The sequence below is a fragment of the Symphalangus syndactylus genome, chromosome 10, assembly GCF_028878055.3.
Source record: "Symphalangus syndactylus isolate Jambi chromosome 10, NHGRI_mSymSyn1-v2.1_pri, whole genome shotgun sequence".
NCBI lineage: Eukaryota > Metazoa > Chordata > Mammalia > Primates > Hylobatidae > Symphalangus > Symphalangus syndactylus.
The window spans coordinates 89,704,067-89,721,936 of NC_072432.2; the positions used below are offsets into that span (position 1 = coordinate 89,704,067).

Sequence of the window (17,870 nt, forward strand, 5' to 3'; positions counted from 1 at the left end):
GGAGGCAGAGGTTGCAGTGAGCCGAGATCACGCCACTGCACTCTAGCCTGGGCGACAGAGTGAGACTCCATCTCAAAAAAAAAAAAAAAAAAAAAAAAGAAAAAAGAAAATATTTTCCTACTTAATAGGTAAAATGTTCTTAGCATTGTTTGAATTTGCATTTTGAGGTGGAACATCTCTTCTGTGTAAGAGTCATGAGATGTTCTTTTTGTGAACTGTATGTTTTTGTTTTTTTGAGATGGAGTCTGGCTCTGTTACCCAGGCCGGAGTGCAGTGGTGCAATCTCGGCTCACTGCAACCTCCACCTCCTGGGTTCAGGCGATTCTCGTGCCTCAATCTATCTAGTAGCTGGAATTTCAGGTGCCTGCCACCACGCCTGGCTAATTTTTGTATGTTTAGGAGAGACAGGGTTTTGCCAGGTTGGCGGGGCTGGTTTCCAACTCCTGACCTCAGGTGATCCACCCACCTCCATCTCCCAAAGTGCTGGGATTACAGGCGTGAGACACCGCACCCAGCCGTGAATTGTATGTTTATATCTGCCTTTTTATTTATTCAGTTGTCATTTTCCTGTTGATTAGTAGTTATTTATATTCTAGGGAAATTAATTTTTTGTCTGTAATATAAGTTGCAAATATATTTTCAGCTTGTCAATTGAATCATAGCAGTTCTAATCCCACTTTCTTCCTAGTTATGGTCTACGAAGTGCCAGAAATTTTTGGTAGTCCTTTTACCCTACCCCATTAGAGAGTTCTGCTCAATTGCAGAGCAGTACTACATGGTGACTGAGATGCTTGTTAATATCTGATTATTAAAATTAGACAGTGATAGGATTGGGGGCTGGGCACAGTGGCTCACACCTGTAATCTCAGTACTTTGGGAGGCCAAGGCTGGTGGATCACTTGAGGTCAGGAGTTCAAGACCAGCGTGGCAAACTTGGTGAAACCCGTGTCTACTAAAAAAACAAAAATTAGCTGGGCATAGCGGCGCACACCTGTAACCCCAGCTACTCAGGAGAATCACTTGAACCCAGGAGACAGAGGTTGCAGTGAGCCGAGATTACGCCACTATACTCCAGCCTAGGGGACTGAGCAGGACTCCTTCTCAAAAAAAAAAAAAAAAAAGTGATAGGATTGGAAGACCCTTTATGTAATACTCTTTCTTGGCTGGGCATGGTGGCTCATGCCTGTAATTTCAACACTTTGAGAGGCTGAGACAAGAGGATCACTTGAGCTCAGGAGTTTGAGACCAGCTTGGGCAACATAGCATGACCCTACATCTACTAAAAAAATTTTTTTGAAGTTAGTCAGATGTGATGGTAGACATCTTTAGACCCAGCTTCTTGCAAGGCTGAGGTAGGAGAATTGCTTGAGTCCTGGAGGTCAAGGCAAGCTACAGGGTCTTACTCTGTAGCTCAGGCTAGAGTACAGTGGCGTGATCGTAGCTCACTGCAGCCTCAACCTCCCTGGCTCAAGGAATCCTCCTATCTCAGCCTCCCCAGTTGCTGGGACTGCAGGCATGCACCACACCTGGCTAATTTTTGTATTTTTTGTAGAGACAGGGTTTTACTGTGTTGTGCAGTCTGGTCTCAAACTTCTGGGTTCAAGCGATCAGCCCACCTCGGCCTCCCGAAGTGCTGGGATTACAGGTGTGAGCCACTGCACCAGGCCTGAGGCTGCTTTTTTTCTTCTTCTTTTACCTCCTACTCCAAATGCCTCGTGAATTCTGAAATTCTACCTTTAGGCAGAGGACAGTGCCCTTTGAACAGTGCCCTTTTCTAGGGGTGGGGCTGAGTTCTGCTAAGGCAGGCCCAAGGAGAGGCACATAATCTCCACGTGATGGTGCTGACTTCAGTGCATGACTCAGAGGCCTGGAGGAAGCCAGATTAAGGTTGTTCTAGGGCCAGGTGTGGTGGCTCATGCCTGTAATCTCAGCACTTTGGGAGGCCAAGGCAGGCGTATCTCTTGAGGCCAGGAGTTTGAGACAAGCCTGGCCAACATGGTGAAACCCCGTCTCTACTAAAAATGCAAAAATTAGCCAGGTGTGGTGGGGCATGCCTGTAATCCCAGCTACTCGAGAGGCCTAGAGATGAGAATCACTTGAACCCAGGAAGCGGAGGTTGCAGTCAACTGAGATCGCACCACTGCACTCCAGCCTGGGCAACAGAGCAAGACTCTGTCTCAGAAAAAAAAAAAAAGGTTGTTCTGGGTGGTCTGGAGATTTGTGCAGCTTGTACCTGCACAAATCTCCGGACCACTTAGTCTTTAAATGGAGAAAACCTGTTCCTCCTTGAAAAGGACTTTAATTTTTTTCTCAGAAGTCTTCCAATCCAAGTAATAAAAATGACAAGATCATAAAAGTAATAACAAATAATTATTTATGAAATCTAAGGTGTCATCAACTATAGCTGTGCCACTATTTTTGCATCTCTAAGAAAAAATGCTGATTAAACTGATCAGTGCTTATTACAAACTTTTCTCACATGTCACTCGTGTGCCATGTAAAATAATTTTTCCTTAAATGCCAAACATAGTATAATCTTTTAAAAGACATTTTTAAGTGGCATTTAAAACATATAATAATAGCTGTGTGCTGTGGCTCAAGCCTGTAATCCCAGCACTTTGGAAGGCTGAGGCAGGCAGATCACGTGAGGTCAAGAGTTCGAGACCAGCCTGGCCAACATGGTGAAACCCTGTCTTTAGTAAAAATACAAAAATTAGCCGGGCATGGTGGCACATGCCTGTAATCTTAGCTACCTGAGAGGCTGGGGTAGGAGAATGCTTGAACCAGGGAGGCAGAGATTGCAGTGAGCCGAGATTGTGCCATTGCACTCCAGCCTGGGCAACAAGAGCGAAACTCTGTCTCAAACAAAACAAAACCATGTAGTACCATCAAATACTTGTAACTGAGTTAAAATGACAATATCAATAACTTATACTAAATTCAACATGTACAGGCAATGTGACTATCTCTCAACCATTTGGCTGAGAACAATTGTAAGATATCAGAGGCATAAATATGGGAGGGGAAATGTATATGTTGGAATTAATGCATTGCTGTATGGACTTAACTAATTTCAAAATGTTTTTACACATGATTACATTTAATCTTCCCGGCAATCCTGAAAGTAGATTGTAACTTCTTTCTAGATAAGGAAACTGAGGCTTAGAGAAATTAAGTCACTTGCCGGAGATCACAGTTAATAAGCAGCAAAACTGGGGCTTAAAGCCCAGACTTTCTGCTCTATCCAATTGTTTCAGCATTTGACCTTATCCACGGGGATCCTGTTGTTATATCAGAGCAGATGACTGGAATGGCTGCAGAAGTGAGGTCTGCTCTGATTTACAGCTTCTTCTGATAGAGTTGATTAAAAGCAACTGCTGGCAGAAATAGGTATGCAGACTGTTTTTTGGGGTTTGTTTGTTTTGAATCTCGCTCTGTCACCTGGGCTAGAGTACAGTGGCGTGATCTTAGCTCACTGCAACCTCCGCCTCCCGGGTTCGAGCGATTCTCGTGCCTCAGCCCCCCGAGTAGCTGGGATTATAGGTGTGCGCCACTATGCCTGGCTGATTTTTGTATTTTTAGTAGAGGTGGGGTTTCACCATGCTGGCCAGGCTGGTCTTGAACTCCTGACCTCGGGCGATCCACCCACCTCAGCCTCCCAAAGTGCTGGGATTACAGGCATGAGCCACTTCACCCAGCCCAGAACTGGTTTTCTTAAAGATTAAAAGTGGCTGGGGGGGCTGGGCCTGGTGGCTCATGCCTGTAATCCCAGCATTTGGGGAGGCCGAGGCCAGCAGATCACTTAAGCTCAGGAGTTTGAGACTGGCCTGGTCAACATGGTGAAACCCTGTCTCTACGAAAAATACAAGAAATTAGCCAGGTGTGGTGGTGTGCATCTGTGGTCCCAGCTACTCAGGAGGATGAGGTGGTGGGATCACTTGAGCCCTGGAGGCAGAGGTTGCAGTGTGACAAGATCATGCTACTGAACTTCAGCCTGGGTGACAGAGGGAAATCCCATCTCAAAAAAAAAAAAAAGAAAAAGAAAAAAGAAAGTGGCCGGGCTGGTGGCTCATGCCTGTAATCTCAATACTTTAGGAGGCCGAAGCATGAGGATCACTTTAGCTCAGGAGTTTGAGACCAGCCTAGGCAACATGGCAAGACCCCATCTCTACAAAAATAAAAAAATTAAGCCAGGTGTGGTGGTGTGCACTTATATAGTCCCAGCCACTCAGGAGGCTGAGACAGGAGGTCAAGGCTGCAGTGAACCATGATGAACCATGGTTGTACCACTGGATTCCAGCCTGAGCAACAGAGTGAGACCCTGTCTCAAAAAAAAAAAAAAAAAAAAAGCAAAAAAAGCTGGGCACGCACTTTGGGAGGCCGAGGCCAGTGGATCACTTGAGGTCAGGAGTTCGAGACCAGCCTGGCCAACATGGTAAAACCCGATCTCTACTAAAACTACAAAAATTAGCTGGGCATGGTGGTGGGTGCCTGTAATCCCAGCTGCTCTGGAGGCTGAGACAGGAGAATCACTCGAACCTGGGAGGTAGAAGTTGCAGTGAGCCGAGATCGCACACTGCACTGCAGCCTGGGCAACAAGAGTGAGACTTCATCTCAAAAAAAGATAAAAAATTGAAAGAGTAAAAATATGAGTTTAATTTGAGACATTCGTTCCTTCCCTTCTCTGAAGGTACCAGAAAGCAGCTGAAGAAACAAACATGGAGAAGAAGAGAAGTGTAAGTATTCAGAAATTCCAGGGCACGTGGCACTTCTTGAGCAGAATTGTGTGGCCAAGCCACCTGCAGCCTCTGTGGGGCTTGGGTTCTGTGTCAGCTGAGTGGACATTTGTGCTAGCGGGTGTGATCTGTGAGCCATTTGCTCAGGACAACTTGGCTCAGTGCAGGGAATCTTATTTTTTCACTGCATTTCTCCTTTTGAGTCACTTTTTCTTTCCTGTGTTGAGTGAAGAACAAGAGTCCAAATGCTCGCCTGAGGTTAGTAAAATGGCTTCTACTCAAGTGAGAACACAGGGTTTCCTAGGTGGTCTTTTTTCCAAATCAGACAATCAGAACTTCTACATCTGTGCATTTAAATGGTAGTAGCTGTGCAGCTGTTGTCATCTTCTGGGTTTTTTGTTTAAAGCAAACTTCTTGACCCAATCTAGTTAGCAAGTTTCCTAGCTGCAGGATCTACCAAAGACAAAAACCCCCAGAATAAACTCTCTGCTTCTACCCGTTCTCTAGTCTCCATGCTTGCTAACTTCCAGTGAGGCTGAATAATACATGTCTTTTGAAATTTTACTTGATTTAATCTTGTGAGGGAAAAAACTTGTATGTTTGGGCAATAATTCCTTAATTTGGATGGCATTACAAAAACATCCTTCTGGCAGTTTTCAGTACCTAACCTATTTAAATTAGTGCATAATGTGTCCCTGTAAATTTGTTCTCTCTAAGGCTGAGGTCCTTGGCTTAATTTTCCTATAATTAAAAAATGGATCTCCTCTGGTGCATTATAAGAAAAAACTACCATTACTTTACTCAACTGCTGGTTTCTTTTCTTCCTTCCCTCTTGCCTCTGTTTTTCCCCCACTTGCTCCTTTCTTTCTTCCTTCGCTTCACTCTCATCCATTTAACAAGTTTTCACCGAGCACCTACTACATGCCAAGCACAGACTACATCCCAGCCCTCATGGAATTTACATTCTAGTGCAAAAGACAAACAATAAAGAAATTGTGTCAGTATGGCTGGGCGTGGTGGCTCACGCCTGTAATCCCAGCACTTTGGGAGGCTGAGGCAGGCAGAGCACCTGAAGTTAGGAGTTAGGAGACCAGTCTGGCCAAGATGGTGAAACCTTGTCTCCACTAAAAATACAAAAATTAGCTGAGTGTGGTGGCGCATGCCTATAATCCCAGCTACTATGGAGGCTGAGGCAGGAGAATCACTTGAACCCGGGAGGCAGAGATTGTAGTAAGCTGAGATCGCACCACTGCACTCCAGCCTGGGGGACAGAGTGAGACTCCGTCTCAAAAAATAAAAATAAAAAAATTTAAAAAAGAAATTGTGTCAGTAGTGACTAGTACTGTGGAACAGCATGAGGCAGGTAAGGAGGATAGGGCCTAGGGTGGTCAGTGAAGGCCTGTGATGAGGAAATGTTTGAGCAGAGATTTGAGGACATGAGCCAGGGAGGAGGGTTAGGCAGAAGGAACTGCTTGCGCGGATGTCCTCAGGCAAGAACAGTCTTGGTGTGTTTGAGGAATAGAAAAGAAATGTCAAGTGGTGTCATTGTAAAGACCTGGGCTTTAACTCTGAATGCAAGGAAGCCTTTGGAGAGGGTTTATATGCAAAGAAGTGATGTAGTCTGACTTAAATTTTTTTTTCTTTTTTTATTATTATACTTTAAGTTCTAGGGTACATGTGCACAAAGTGCAGGTTTGTTACATATGTATACATGTGCCATGTTGGTGTGCTGCACCTGTTAACTGGTCATTTACATTAGGTATATCTCCTAATGCTATCCCTCCTCCCTCCCCCTACCACATGACAGGCCCTGGTGTGTGATGTTCCCCTTCCTGTGTCCAAGTGTTCTCATTGTTCAATTCCCACCTATGAGTGAGAACATGTGGTGTTTGGTTTTATGTCCTTGAGATACTTTGCTGAGAATGATGGTTTCCAGCTTCATCCATGTCCCTACAAAGGACATGAACTCATCCTTTTTTATGGCTGAAGAGAAGGCTCTAATCCCAGCACTTTAGGAGGCCAAGGCAGGAGGATCGCTTGAGGTCAGGAGTTCAAGACTAGCCTGGGCAACCTAGCAAGACCCTGTCTCTCTATTTTTTAAATGTAAAAAAATGGAAGAGAATGTAGAGGAACAATAATGGCAGAAGCATGGAGACCAATTAAGAGACAATGATAATGATTTAGGCCAGGTATAATATGGTTTGGACTAGAGTAGTAGCAGTATAGGTGTCGAGAAGTGGTCCGGATGTGTGTTGAAGGTAGAGAGAAGAATCAAGAATGGCAGCAGTGGCTCTGCCACAGTGGCTTGTGCCTGTAATCCCAGAACTTTGGGAGGTCAAGGCAGGAGGATCACTTGAGGTCAGGAGTTCAAGATCAGCCTAGGCAATATAGCAGACCCCATCTCTATTACAAAAAAATAAAAAATAAAAGAATAGCAACAATGTTTTTGGCCCAAACACAGTTAAATTAAAATACCATTAATTGAGATAGGGAAGACTACAGTAAAAGCAGATTTAGAGAGGGAGAAATAGTAGAAGCTCAGTTTTGCACATGTAAACTGTAACATGTTTTATTAAGACATCCAAATGGAAATGTCAGTAGGAACTTGGATACTATATAAAAATCTGGAATTGGAAGAGATCCCTGCTGCAGATAAAATGGACGTGTGTCAAAGTGTCAGTGGTACTTAAAGCTATGAGGTACGTGAGATAAGCTAGGAAGTGAGTGTAGACAGACAAGTGGTCTCATGACTTAGCTCTGGGGCACCTTGGTGTTTAAAGGTTGGAGATATAAGGAGTAACCAGCAGAGGAAACAAGTGCCAGAAGCCAAGTGAAGAAAGTGCTTCTAGAAGGGGAGTTAACAGAATCAAACACACGGATAAGCTGAGAATTGACCATCGGATTTGGCAACATGAAGGTCATTAGTCATCTTGTGTTGTTTGGGAGTGGTAGAATAGAGGCCTGAATTGGACTAGGTTCAAGACAGTGGGATGAGAGAAGTTGACCCCACGAGTATAGACAATTATCTATGGAGCATCTCTTATGTTCCAGCTCCTGAAGACACAAGAAGAATAAGATGTATTCTCTGTCTCCAAAGGGACTGTTTAGAATTTGGAAAATAGAATTACAACCCGGGTGTGATAAGTACCATATCAAATAAATACTCAGAGTGGGCTGGGGGAGAATTTAGGAGGGATCTGAACTGTGCTACATCTAGGAAGGCTTCCCAGAAGAGGCAGTGCCTGACTCAACCCTAAAGGACCAAGAGGAATTAGCTAAGCAAAGGCGACAGGGAGTGGCAGAAGCTTTGTATTCTAGATGGGGGAAGCAGCACACGCACAGCATGAAGGCATAAGAAACAGGCCTACTTGACAGATGAAAAGATGGTTGTTGCATTCACCAAGATAGACAATTCGAGAAAAGAAACAGGTTAGAGAGTGAGGAGTGAAGGGAAGAAAGGGAAGACTTCAGGCCGGGCACGGTGGCTCACATCTGTAATCCCGGCTGAAGCGGGTGGATCACCTAAGGTCAGGAGTTCGAGACCAGCTTAGCCAACATGGTGAAACCCCATCCCTACTAAAAATACAAAAAATTAGCCGGGTGTGGTGGCTCACGCCTGTAATCCCAGCTACTCGGGAGACTGAGGCAGGAGAATCACTTGAACCCAGGAGGCAGAGGCTGTGGTGAGCCGAGATTGCACCACTGCACTCCAGCCTGGGTGACAGAGCAAGACTCCATCTCAAAAAAAATAAATAAATAAAAATAAAACAAAAGAAAAAAGAAAGGGAAGACTTCAACCTTGATCAAGGAGGAGTTTAAGATGCCTCTAGCATTTCCAGGTAGAATTGGTAGAAAAGGAGAGATATCTGCCTAGAGACAAGTTCTATAACTCTGTCTGTATAGATACACAGTATAGATCTATCTATGTATTTGTTGATGTTATAATCTATATGGTGGGTGAAATCGGGATGGATAACATCATATACAGAGAATATGTAAAGTAAGCAAAGCAGAGGACCTAAGACAAAAACCCTGAGGGACCCCACCATATAAGGGAAGGACAGAGGAGGAGAAACCTGTAAAAAAAAGAAAAAGAATAACTAAATTATGAAACTGAGTAGTGGCCAGATAAATGAAATCTTTTTTTTTTTTTTTTTGAGATGGAATCTTGCTCTTTCGCCAGGCTGGAGTTCAGAGGCATGATCATGTGATCACGGCTCACTGCAACCTCCACCTCCCAGGTTCAAGTGATTTTCCTGCCTCAGCCTCCCAAGTAGCTGAGATTACAGGCACACACCACCACGCCCACCTAATTTTTGTATTTGTAGTAAAGACAGGGTTTCACCATGTTGTCCAGGATGATCTCGATCTCTTGACCTTGTGATCTGCCCGCCTCAGCCTCCCAAAGTGCTGGGATTACAGGTGTGAGCCGCTGTGCCCAGTGAAATCTTTTTTTTCATTATTGTTTTTTCCTACACCCTTCTTGCATCTCAAAATGGGAAGAAATCTAAGAAAAAGGGGTATCACAGAAAAGTTGGAAGCAATTTTTACCAGGGAGAGTGATCAGTAATGTCAAATGCTATAGTGAGATAAAATAAAGCAGAAGCCTCCAGTGCTTTTAGCAGTTGAGGTAAGTGGACATGAATAGGTATTTAAAGAAGAGGACGGGCATGGTGGCTCACACCTGTGATCCCCACACTTTGGGAGGCTGAGGTGGGAGGATCACTTGAGCCTGGGAGTTTGAGCCTGAGCAACATAGAACCCTCTCTATAAAAATTTTAAAAATTTAGCTGGGCATGGTGGCATGGGCCTGTGGTCCCAGATACTTGGGAGGCAGAGGTGGCAGGATCGCTTGAGCCCAGGAGGTCAAGGCTGCAGTGAGCCGTGATCATGCCACTGCACTCTAGCATGGGCAATAGAGCAAGACCCTGTCTCAAAAATAAATAAGTAAATGAATAAATAAAATAGATAACAAAGAAGTAACAATGCAGAAAAATGCTTAGCCTCACTGATGATCAGATAAACGTAAATTAAAGTAATAATGAGATATAAATTGTAATCTAAACAGTTGGCAAATAATTTTGAACAATACATATATTCATCAGTGGGGGAATGGTAATTGCACATACAGTAATAATATACTATATGGTTATTAAGATTTTGGCCAGGCGTGGTGGCTTACACCTGTAATCCCAGCACTTTGGGAGGCCAAGGCAGGTAGATCACCTGAGGTCCGGACCAGCCTGGCCAACATGGTGAAACCCCGTCTCTACTAATAATACAAAAATTAGCCGGCATGGTAGTATGTTCCTGTAAGCCCAGCTACCTGAGAGGCTGAGGCAAGAGAACTGCTGGAAACTGGGAAGCAGAGGTTGCAGTGAACCGAGATCGTGCCACTACACTCTAGCCTGGGTGACAGAGTGAGACTCCGTCTCAAAAAGAAAAAAGATTGAAGATTTTATGTATGGGCATGAAAAGATATCAAAAGTACATTAAGTGATTAAATGCAAAGTGTAGAACAGTAAGTACAGTATGATTTTGTACAAAAAAATACATATAGTGTACAAAATTTAAAAATGACAACATATATACCATATAAACTGTCAGGAGTGGGTATCTAGGTTGGGAGAGGTGGGGAGTCAAGTAGGGAAAATGGCATGTATTACAGTATCTATTCATGTCAGGTACATATTTCTATATTGATTGAGAGTTTCCCCCCAATAAGTTATTACTTTTGTAATTGAGAAAATAATAAATTAAAAATAAGATAATGTTATGAACATTTTAAAGAGACAGTTGGGGCCGGGCGCAGTGGCTCATGCCTGTAATCCCAGCTCTTTGGGAGGCCGAGGCAGGCAGATCACCTGAGGTCGGGAGTTCGAGACCAGCCTGACCAACATGGAGAAACCCTGTCTCTACTAAAAATACAAAATTAGCCAGGCATGGTGGCGCATGCCTGTAATCCCAGCTACTCGGGAGGCTGAGGCATGAGAATTGCTTGAACCCGGGAGGCGGAGGTTGCAGTGAGCCAAGATCGCACCATTCCACTCCAGCCTGTGCAACAAGAGTGAAACTCTGTCTCGAAAAAAAAAAAAAAAAAAAAAAAAAAAGCCAGGCATGCTGACATACACCTGTAGTCCTAGCTACTCAGGAGGCTGAGGTGGGAGGATCACTTGAGCCCAGGAAGTCAAACAGCTGCAGTGAGCTATGATTACACCACTGCATTTCAGCCTGGGTGACAAAGCAAGACCCTGTCTCTAAAAAAATTAAAATGGGATCATGCTGTCTTATAATTGGCTTTCTTCATTCAAAAGTATCCTATGAGCATCTTTTCATGTCAATAAGTATACTTTGATCACATGATAGGTATCTGAGAAAAACAGTGTCCAGTTACCAAGGCAAAGTGCCACTTTGATTGTCAGGGCTCCTGTGTGGTTACAGTAAGGGCAGGTGAAGTCAGAGACCTAGATGATTCATCCATTGTGTGGCACGAGACCTTACAGAGCCAAGAATGCTGCTGGCAGTTAGGGTAGAACCAGCTTCTGGAGCTGTTTTGTAATTCCCTCTTTTCTAGCAAGAAAACTTTTTAAGCTTCTTATATCTCTGATCCATACATTCTTCCTCCAATGGATCATTTGGTAAAAGCTAAAATTTAAACACTAGAATCAAGCAGTTCTATAATTTTTTTTTCAAGCCTTGTTTCTACTTGATGAAGTGGCTCTCAAGAGTATTTTCAGAAGAGTAATAGAGTGACAGACTTAATTCCCAAAATAGCAGCTAATCCTGTTTAATTCCTAGGTTGTTTGTCCTTTCTTTCTTAGTTGAAAGACCGGTGAGTCACAGACCACAAGAGAGAAGGTACTGGAGTTTGCAGTTTGTTGGGAAGGTGGTGCTGTTCAATTTATTTAGGAGTACAGTCCTTTCAAAGTATGGGACATTTTAATTTTTTTTTTTTTTTTTTTTTTTGAGACAGAGTCTTGCTCTGTCACCCAGGCTGGAGTGCAGTGGTGCGATTTGGGCTCACTGCACCCTCCGCCTCCCGGGTTCAAGCCATTTTTCTGCCTCAGCCTCCTGAGTAGCTGGGACTACAGGCGCGTGCCACCACGCCCAACTATTTTTTGTATTTTAAGTAGAGACGTGGTTTCACTATGTTGGCCGGGCTGGTCACGAACTCATGACCTCAGGTGATCCACCCGCCTCGGCCTCCCAAAGTGCTGGGATTACAGGCATGAGCCACCGCGCCCGGCCAGGACATTTAATTTTCAACAAGCATGTTTCCTCTATTATGGAACAACAGTGACAATTTCCAAGTTGTTTTCAGTCTGTCTTATATGTATAAATTAATTCCATTTTTGGCCCTAGTGAAAGTGAACTCTCTTAGCTATGTAAATATGTGTCCTTTGATCATCTGAGTGATGAGTAGTGGTATTTGCATTTGAAGCCTGCATATTATACAACCAGAGGATCTGTAAAACAGTGAATTTCTTGATAACTGAGAATTTTTTATTTTTATTTTTTGGTAGGGGGATGGAGTCTCACTCTGTCACCCAGGCTGGAGTGCAGTGGCGCAATCTCGGCTCACTGCAACCTCCACTTCCCAGGTTCAAGCGATTCTCCTGCCTCAGCCTCCAGAGTAGCTGGGATTACAAGTGTGCACCACTGCACCCAGTTAATTTTTGTATTTCTTTTTTAGAGACGGGGTTTCTCCATGTTGGTCTGGCTGGTCTCAAACTCCTGACCTCGTGATCCACTGGCCTCAGCCTCCCAAAGTGCTGGGATTACAGGCGTGAGCCACCGTGCCCAGCCCTGATAAGTGAGAATTTATACACAGATAAACTTGTAGAGAAGAGCAGGGGAAAAAAAAAGATTAAATTCTTATGAAAAATAAAATTTGACTGCTCATATGCATGTAAATTATGTCAGACATAACTAAATATTTATGCAAATACTTGGAAAGTCTGGGGACTTCGCCAGGGTTCTACAAATAGTTTCAACCCTTGCTGCCACTATCCATAATTAATGGTATAGTTTCAGCTATCCTGCATCTTTTTTTTTTTTTTTTTTTTTTTTTTTTTGAGACGGAGTCTTGCTCTGTCACCCAGGCTGGAGTGCAGTGGCGCAATCTCGGCTCACTGCAAGCTCCGCCTCCCGGGTTCACGCCATTCTCCTGCCTCAGCCTCTCCGAGTAGCTGGGACTACAGGCGCCCGCCACCACGCCCGGCTAATTTTTTTGTATTTTTAGTAGAGACGGGGTTTCACCGTGGTCTCGATCTCCTGACCTCGTGATCCACCCGCCTCAGCCTCCCAAAGTGCTGGGATTACAGGCGTGAGCCACCACGCCCGGCTTATCCTGCATCTTTGTCTTATTTAAAAGAAAAAAAAAAACAGCAGAATTTACCATGTTATTTTATGGCAGGTAATGATGAACTTTGCTGATGTGTAGTTACAGTGTTTCAAGCACTTGTATTTTGCTTTTTCTTTATTGTTTTTTTCCCCATTAATCTTTGGGTGAAAATCTCTTGTCTCGCATGTAACTATCCTTAGAGCTGGGCTTGCCTTTCTTCTCATTTTGTCCTTATAAGGCCATCCTGTTTTATCACTTCCTGCTTCAGTTCCTGACTTTTTCTCTCTTCCCCTCTCCCTCTCCCTCTCCCGGGTGGATGCTTTCTCCATGTGGCAAGGCTGTAACTGTTCACAGCTGTCTGAAACAGCAGTGGACCAGGAGCAGCTTGGAGTTTTAACTTTCATTTTACAAAGAACAACATGTTTGAATGTTTCAGCAGGCAAGTTATAACTGGCACTTACTTCTTGTTCTTCTAGAACACCGAAAATCTCCCCCAGCACTTTAGAAAGGGGACCCTGACTGTGTTAAAGAAGAAGTGGGAGAACCCAGGGCTGGGATCAGAGTCTCACACAGACTCTCTACGGAACAGCAGCACTGAGATTAGGCACAGAGCGGACCATCCTCCTGCTGAAGTGACAAGCCACGCTGCGTCTGGAGCCAAAGCTGACCAAGAAGAACAAATCCACCCCAGATCTAGATTCAGGTCACCTCCTGAAGCCCTTGTTCAGGGTCGATATCCCCACATCAAGGACGGTGAGGATCTTAAAGACCACTCAACAGAAAGTAAAAAAATGGAAAATTGTCTAGGAGAATCCAGGCATGAAGTAGAAAAATCAGAAATCAGTGAAAACACAGAAGCTTCAGGCAAAATAGAGAAATATAATGTTCCGCTAAACAGGCTTAAGATGATGTTTGAGAAAGGTGAACCAACTCAAACTAAGGTAAGAACTGGGCGGGTTTGAAACTTGAGAAAAAGCCAATTCAAGTACTAGACAAAGCTGTTTTTCCAATCCAGCTATTTTGAGTAGAGGCGAATAGGTGGTCAGTATGTCTTTTGATTCCAGTTAGATAAGTTAATAGTCTCAAATGAATGATTTACATAGATGCTAAGATTTGTGAGTCTCTGACCCAATTTCATGTTAAATCAAGTTCACACTGGGATTCAAATTGTTATCTAGAAATGAAGAGAGTTTAATACCAGTTGGATTATGTGTTTTTGTATACTTGCCCGTTTAAATTGTCTTCCTGTGTTCTTTATCATTTGTAGCTTTGGGGGTGGAATTACTGCCGAATAGCTCTCTGCTTGGACACAGCTGCAGACTGAGTGTTAAGGCCGGAGTTTAACATTAAGACTGAGGCGTACTTGTCTCTGCTAGCTGAATCCCTTCTCTTCTTCTCAACTTCCTCATCTGTGCCTTCCAACAAATGTTTTCTATCAGCTAAAATCCTCTCTCAGGCAAAATCAATGAAGATAGCCAGACTAGCTATAGCTTTCGGGAGTTTTGACTTGCAAATGCACGGGGTTGCGTTTTCCTACAACTGCTAATGAAATTTGATCCTTCATGTGGATTGCAGACCTCGTCCCCAGAGGGAATTACTTAACTAGAAAATGAGTTACATATGCTGGTGATTTATAACGCAATCCAGAGGCCACAGAGCTGGTAAATTTTTCCAGTTTTCTCATACTTTCCTATATATCTGGCTTTGTACATGGGGATGGTTCGTTACAACAGTCGTTATAATGAAATAAACAGACCTGATGGGGAGCAAAGCCATCCCTTACTCTAGATTCCACCTAGATGGGAAAGCTGGATTTTTTTTTAAGCTAAATATTTGGCCCAAGTCCCTATGTTTGGAAAGTAATATAATAATATGAAGCATTCTTTCTGAGATAAAAAATAACTCATCCTGTAGTCTTCAGTTATATTAGGCGTGATATTGTCAATCCCTTCCCATAACTTGCAGTGCCAGTCGCTTTTCTGCTTAGAATTAGAAAAGTTCTTGAATGTTTGGGGGTCATGTTTGAAGTTGTGCGAGGTTTTGACGATGTGTAAAGCTACAGCACTTCTCTGTGCATGAGCTTTAGCCCTACTTTAACAGTGAAACCAGTTGGCAAGAGATGTAACCACAAAGCAGTTTTATAACTTTTCTTAACTCTCTTCCCTCTCAAGTTTTTAGACCTTTAGTCCTGCCAACTTCTTCTTTCCCCTTTATGGTTTTAATTTAAAAAATTTTTTTATTTAAAATGGGAAGAAGAATTTTAAGTGGAAGGAAAAAATGTCAGAAATCCTAAATAGAGAGGAAGGGGCTTTGTTGTGACTCAAAGCACCATTGTACGTCTCCTCCTCCCAGACCCTGCTAGGAACAGGACAGCTGATGTCATGCCAGTACACACAATGAAGATGCAGTGCAAAAGGCTGCTGCATGTTGAAACTGGCCAAAGGTAGGAAATGACTGGGACTGTAGCAGACAAAAATGCTGATTATGTGTAAGGATATGGTGAGACACTTTTTCTCATAAATATCTAGTGAGATATGGGTCAGAACAAGCCTATCTCTCTAAGGCTGCTTGGAGAGGAGAAAAACTTTCCATATAAGATCCTACTAAGTCGGGCGTGGTGGCTCAAGTCTGTAATCCCAGCATTTTGGGAGGCAGAGGTTGGGGGATCACTTGTGGCCAGGAGTTCGAGACCAGCCTGGCCAACATGGTGAAACCCCATCTCCACTAAAAATACAAAAATTAGCCAGGCATGGTGGCGTGTGCTGGTAGTCCCAGCTACTCGGGAGGCTGAGGCAGGAGAATCACTTGAACCTGGGAGGTGGAGGATGCAGTGAGCCGAGATCATGCCACTGCACTCCAGCCTGGGCAACAGAGTGAGACTCTGTCTCAAAAAATATATAAAAATAAAAATAAAGATCCTACTAGATGGCTGATAGCACTGGGCAACCAGATTGATTGCTAAAGGTATAGGAAGATGGAAGAGGCTGGGCACAGTGGCTTACATCTGTAATCCCAGAATTTAGGGAGGCCCAAGGCGGGAGGATTGCTTGTGCCCAAGAGTTTGAGACCAGCCTGGGCAACATAGCCAGACCTCATCTCTACTAAAAATTTAAAAATTAGCCAGGTGTGGTGGTATGCATTGATAGTCCCAGCTACTTAGGAGGCTGAGGCAGAAGATTGCTTGAGCATGAGAGTTTGAGGTTGCAGTGAGCCATGATTGCCACTGCACTCCAGTCTGGGCAACACAGTAAGATCCCTGTCCCTTAAAAACAAGAAGATGGAAGAGACATAAGATTCACCTGGGCTTCTAGGTTTCATTGCTTTTTGTGTGTACCATTTTTAATTTCCTGATTTGTCACTTAATGGACTGCTTAGGGAGTGGAAAACACAGCCACCCTTGGTTTTATTGCTGTTTCTAAATAAGCATCATTGTCCATACTGAAAACAGTCTAGATTTTTTTTTATTTATTTATTTTTGAGACAGAATCTCTCTCTGTTACTCAGGTTGAAGTGTATTGGCGCGATCTTGGCTCACTGCAACCTCCACCTCCCAGGTTCAAGTAATTCTCCTGCCTCAGCCTCCCAAATAGCTGGGATTATAGGCGCCCGCCACCACGCCCAGCTAATTTTTGTATGTTTAGTAGAGACAGAGTTTCATCATATTGGTCAGGCTGGTCTTGAATTCCTGACCTCAGGTGATCTGCCTGCCTCAGCCTCCCAAAGAGCTGGGATTACAGGCATGAGCCACCATGCCCAGTCTCAGTCTAGATTATTTTTAACAGTTCTGTCAGGTATTCTATAGTCTGAGTTCAACCTACCTGTACAGTCTCATAGCCAATCTTTACACTCAAACCTTGGAATACTCATCCCCCAATTGCTACTTTTTGAATCTTTTATTCTTAATATTTCATGTTTTAATTTCAGTGTGTTTATACTTTTTGAAACAAGACCAGAACATAGTAGACTTTATAGAGAAAGACCAGTTTTACCTAGATTCCAAAGGAAGAATTAAACTGCTGTTATTGTTTGAAATGCATTTTTTTTTTTTTTTAATGGAGATAGGGTCTTAACTCTGTTGCCCAGGCTGGAGGAGTACAGTGGTACAATTGTGGCTCACTGCAGCCTTGACCCCCCTGCCTCAGCCTCCCAAATAGCTGGGGCCACAGGTGTGTACCACCGCTCTCAGCTAATTTTTTAAATTTTTCATGGAGACAGGGTTTCACTATGTTGCCCAGACTGTTCTTAAACTCCTGGGCTCAAGTGATCCTCCTGCGTTGGCCTCCCAAGCTGGTGAAATTACAGGCGTGAGCCACCACACCCAGCCTGAAATTCTTAAAGGATGAGAGTGTCAATGACAGAGTGCCTTGGCATCATTGTGCCTAACCTGGGAGACAGGGAAGAAGCACGCCATGGGAAGTGTTTTACACTTGGGGACAACTGTGCTAAGTATTGTGGAGCCCATAGCCTTGAGGTAGACGGCTACTTTGCCTTTTTTCTTGAACTGTCTTGCAGAATGTGGATTTGGCGTAAGTGGTCTTGAAGCACTCAGTCACCCTCAAATTAAGATTTTTACTTCATCGTTCTTGGGCCTGTACCTCCAAGATGACAAAGAAAAGAAGAAACAATGGTCACGCCAAAGAGGGCCGCAACCAGGTGTACGCTATTCACTGCAGCCAATTTGCTGCATAAACTGTGCCCATTGTGTGCCCAATGACAAGGCTTATTAAGAAATTCATCATAGGCCAGGCGCGGTGGCTCACGCCTGTAATCCCAGCACTTTGGGAGGCCGA

At 43.8% G+C, this 17,870-nt stretch overlaps 1 protein-coding gene across 13 annotated transcripts in view; it reads left to right on the forward strand.

Moving 5' to 3' along the window:
• LIMA1 (LIM domain and actin binding 1) overlaps nt 1–17,870 on the forward strand; it is a 106,464-nt gene that overhangs the window by 49,053 nt on the left and 39,541 nt on the right. For 9 of the 13 annotated variants that reach the window (XM_055294890.2, XM_055294892.2, XM_055294896.2 and 6 more), the window contains 2 exons: nt 4,691–4,736; nt 13,557–14,021. In XM_055294890.2, the coding sequence (XP_055150865.2) occupies nt 4,691–4,736; nt 13,557–14,021 (511 nt within the window). Of the gene's footprint in view, nt 1–2,198; nt 3,391–4,690; nt 4,737–13,125; nt 14,022–17,870 lie in introns of those variants that run through there. The other 4 variants (XM_055294893.2, XM_063610506.1, XM_055294895.2 and 1 more) reach the window with 3 other exon arrangements.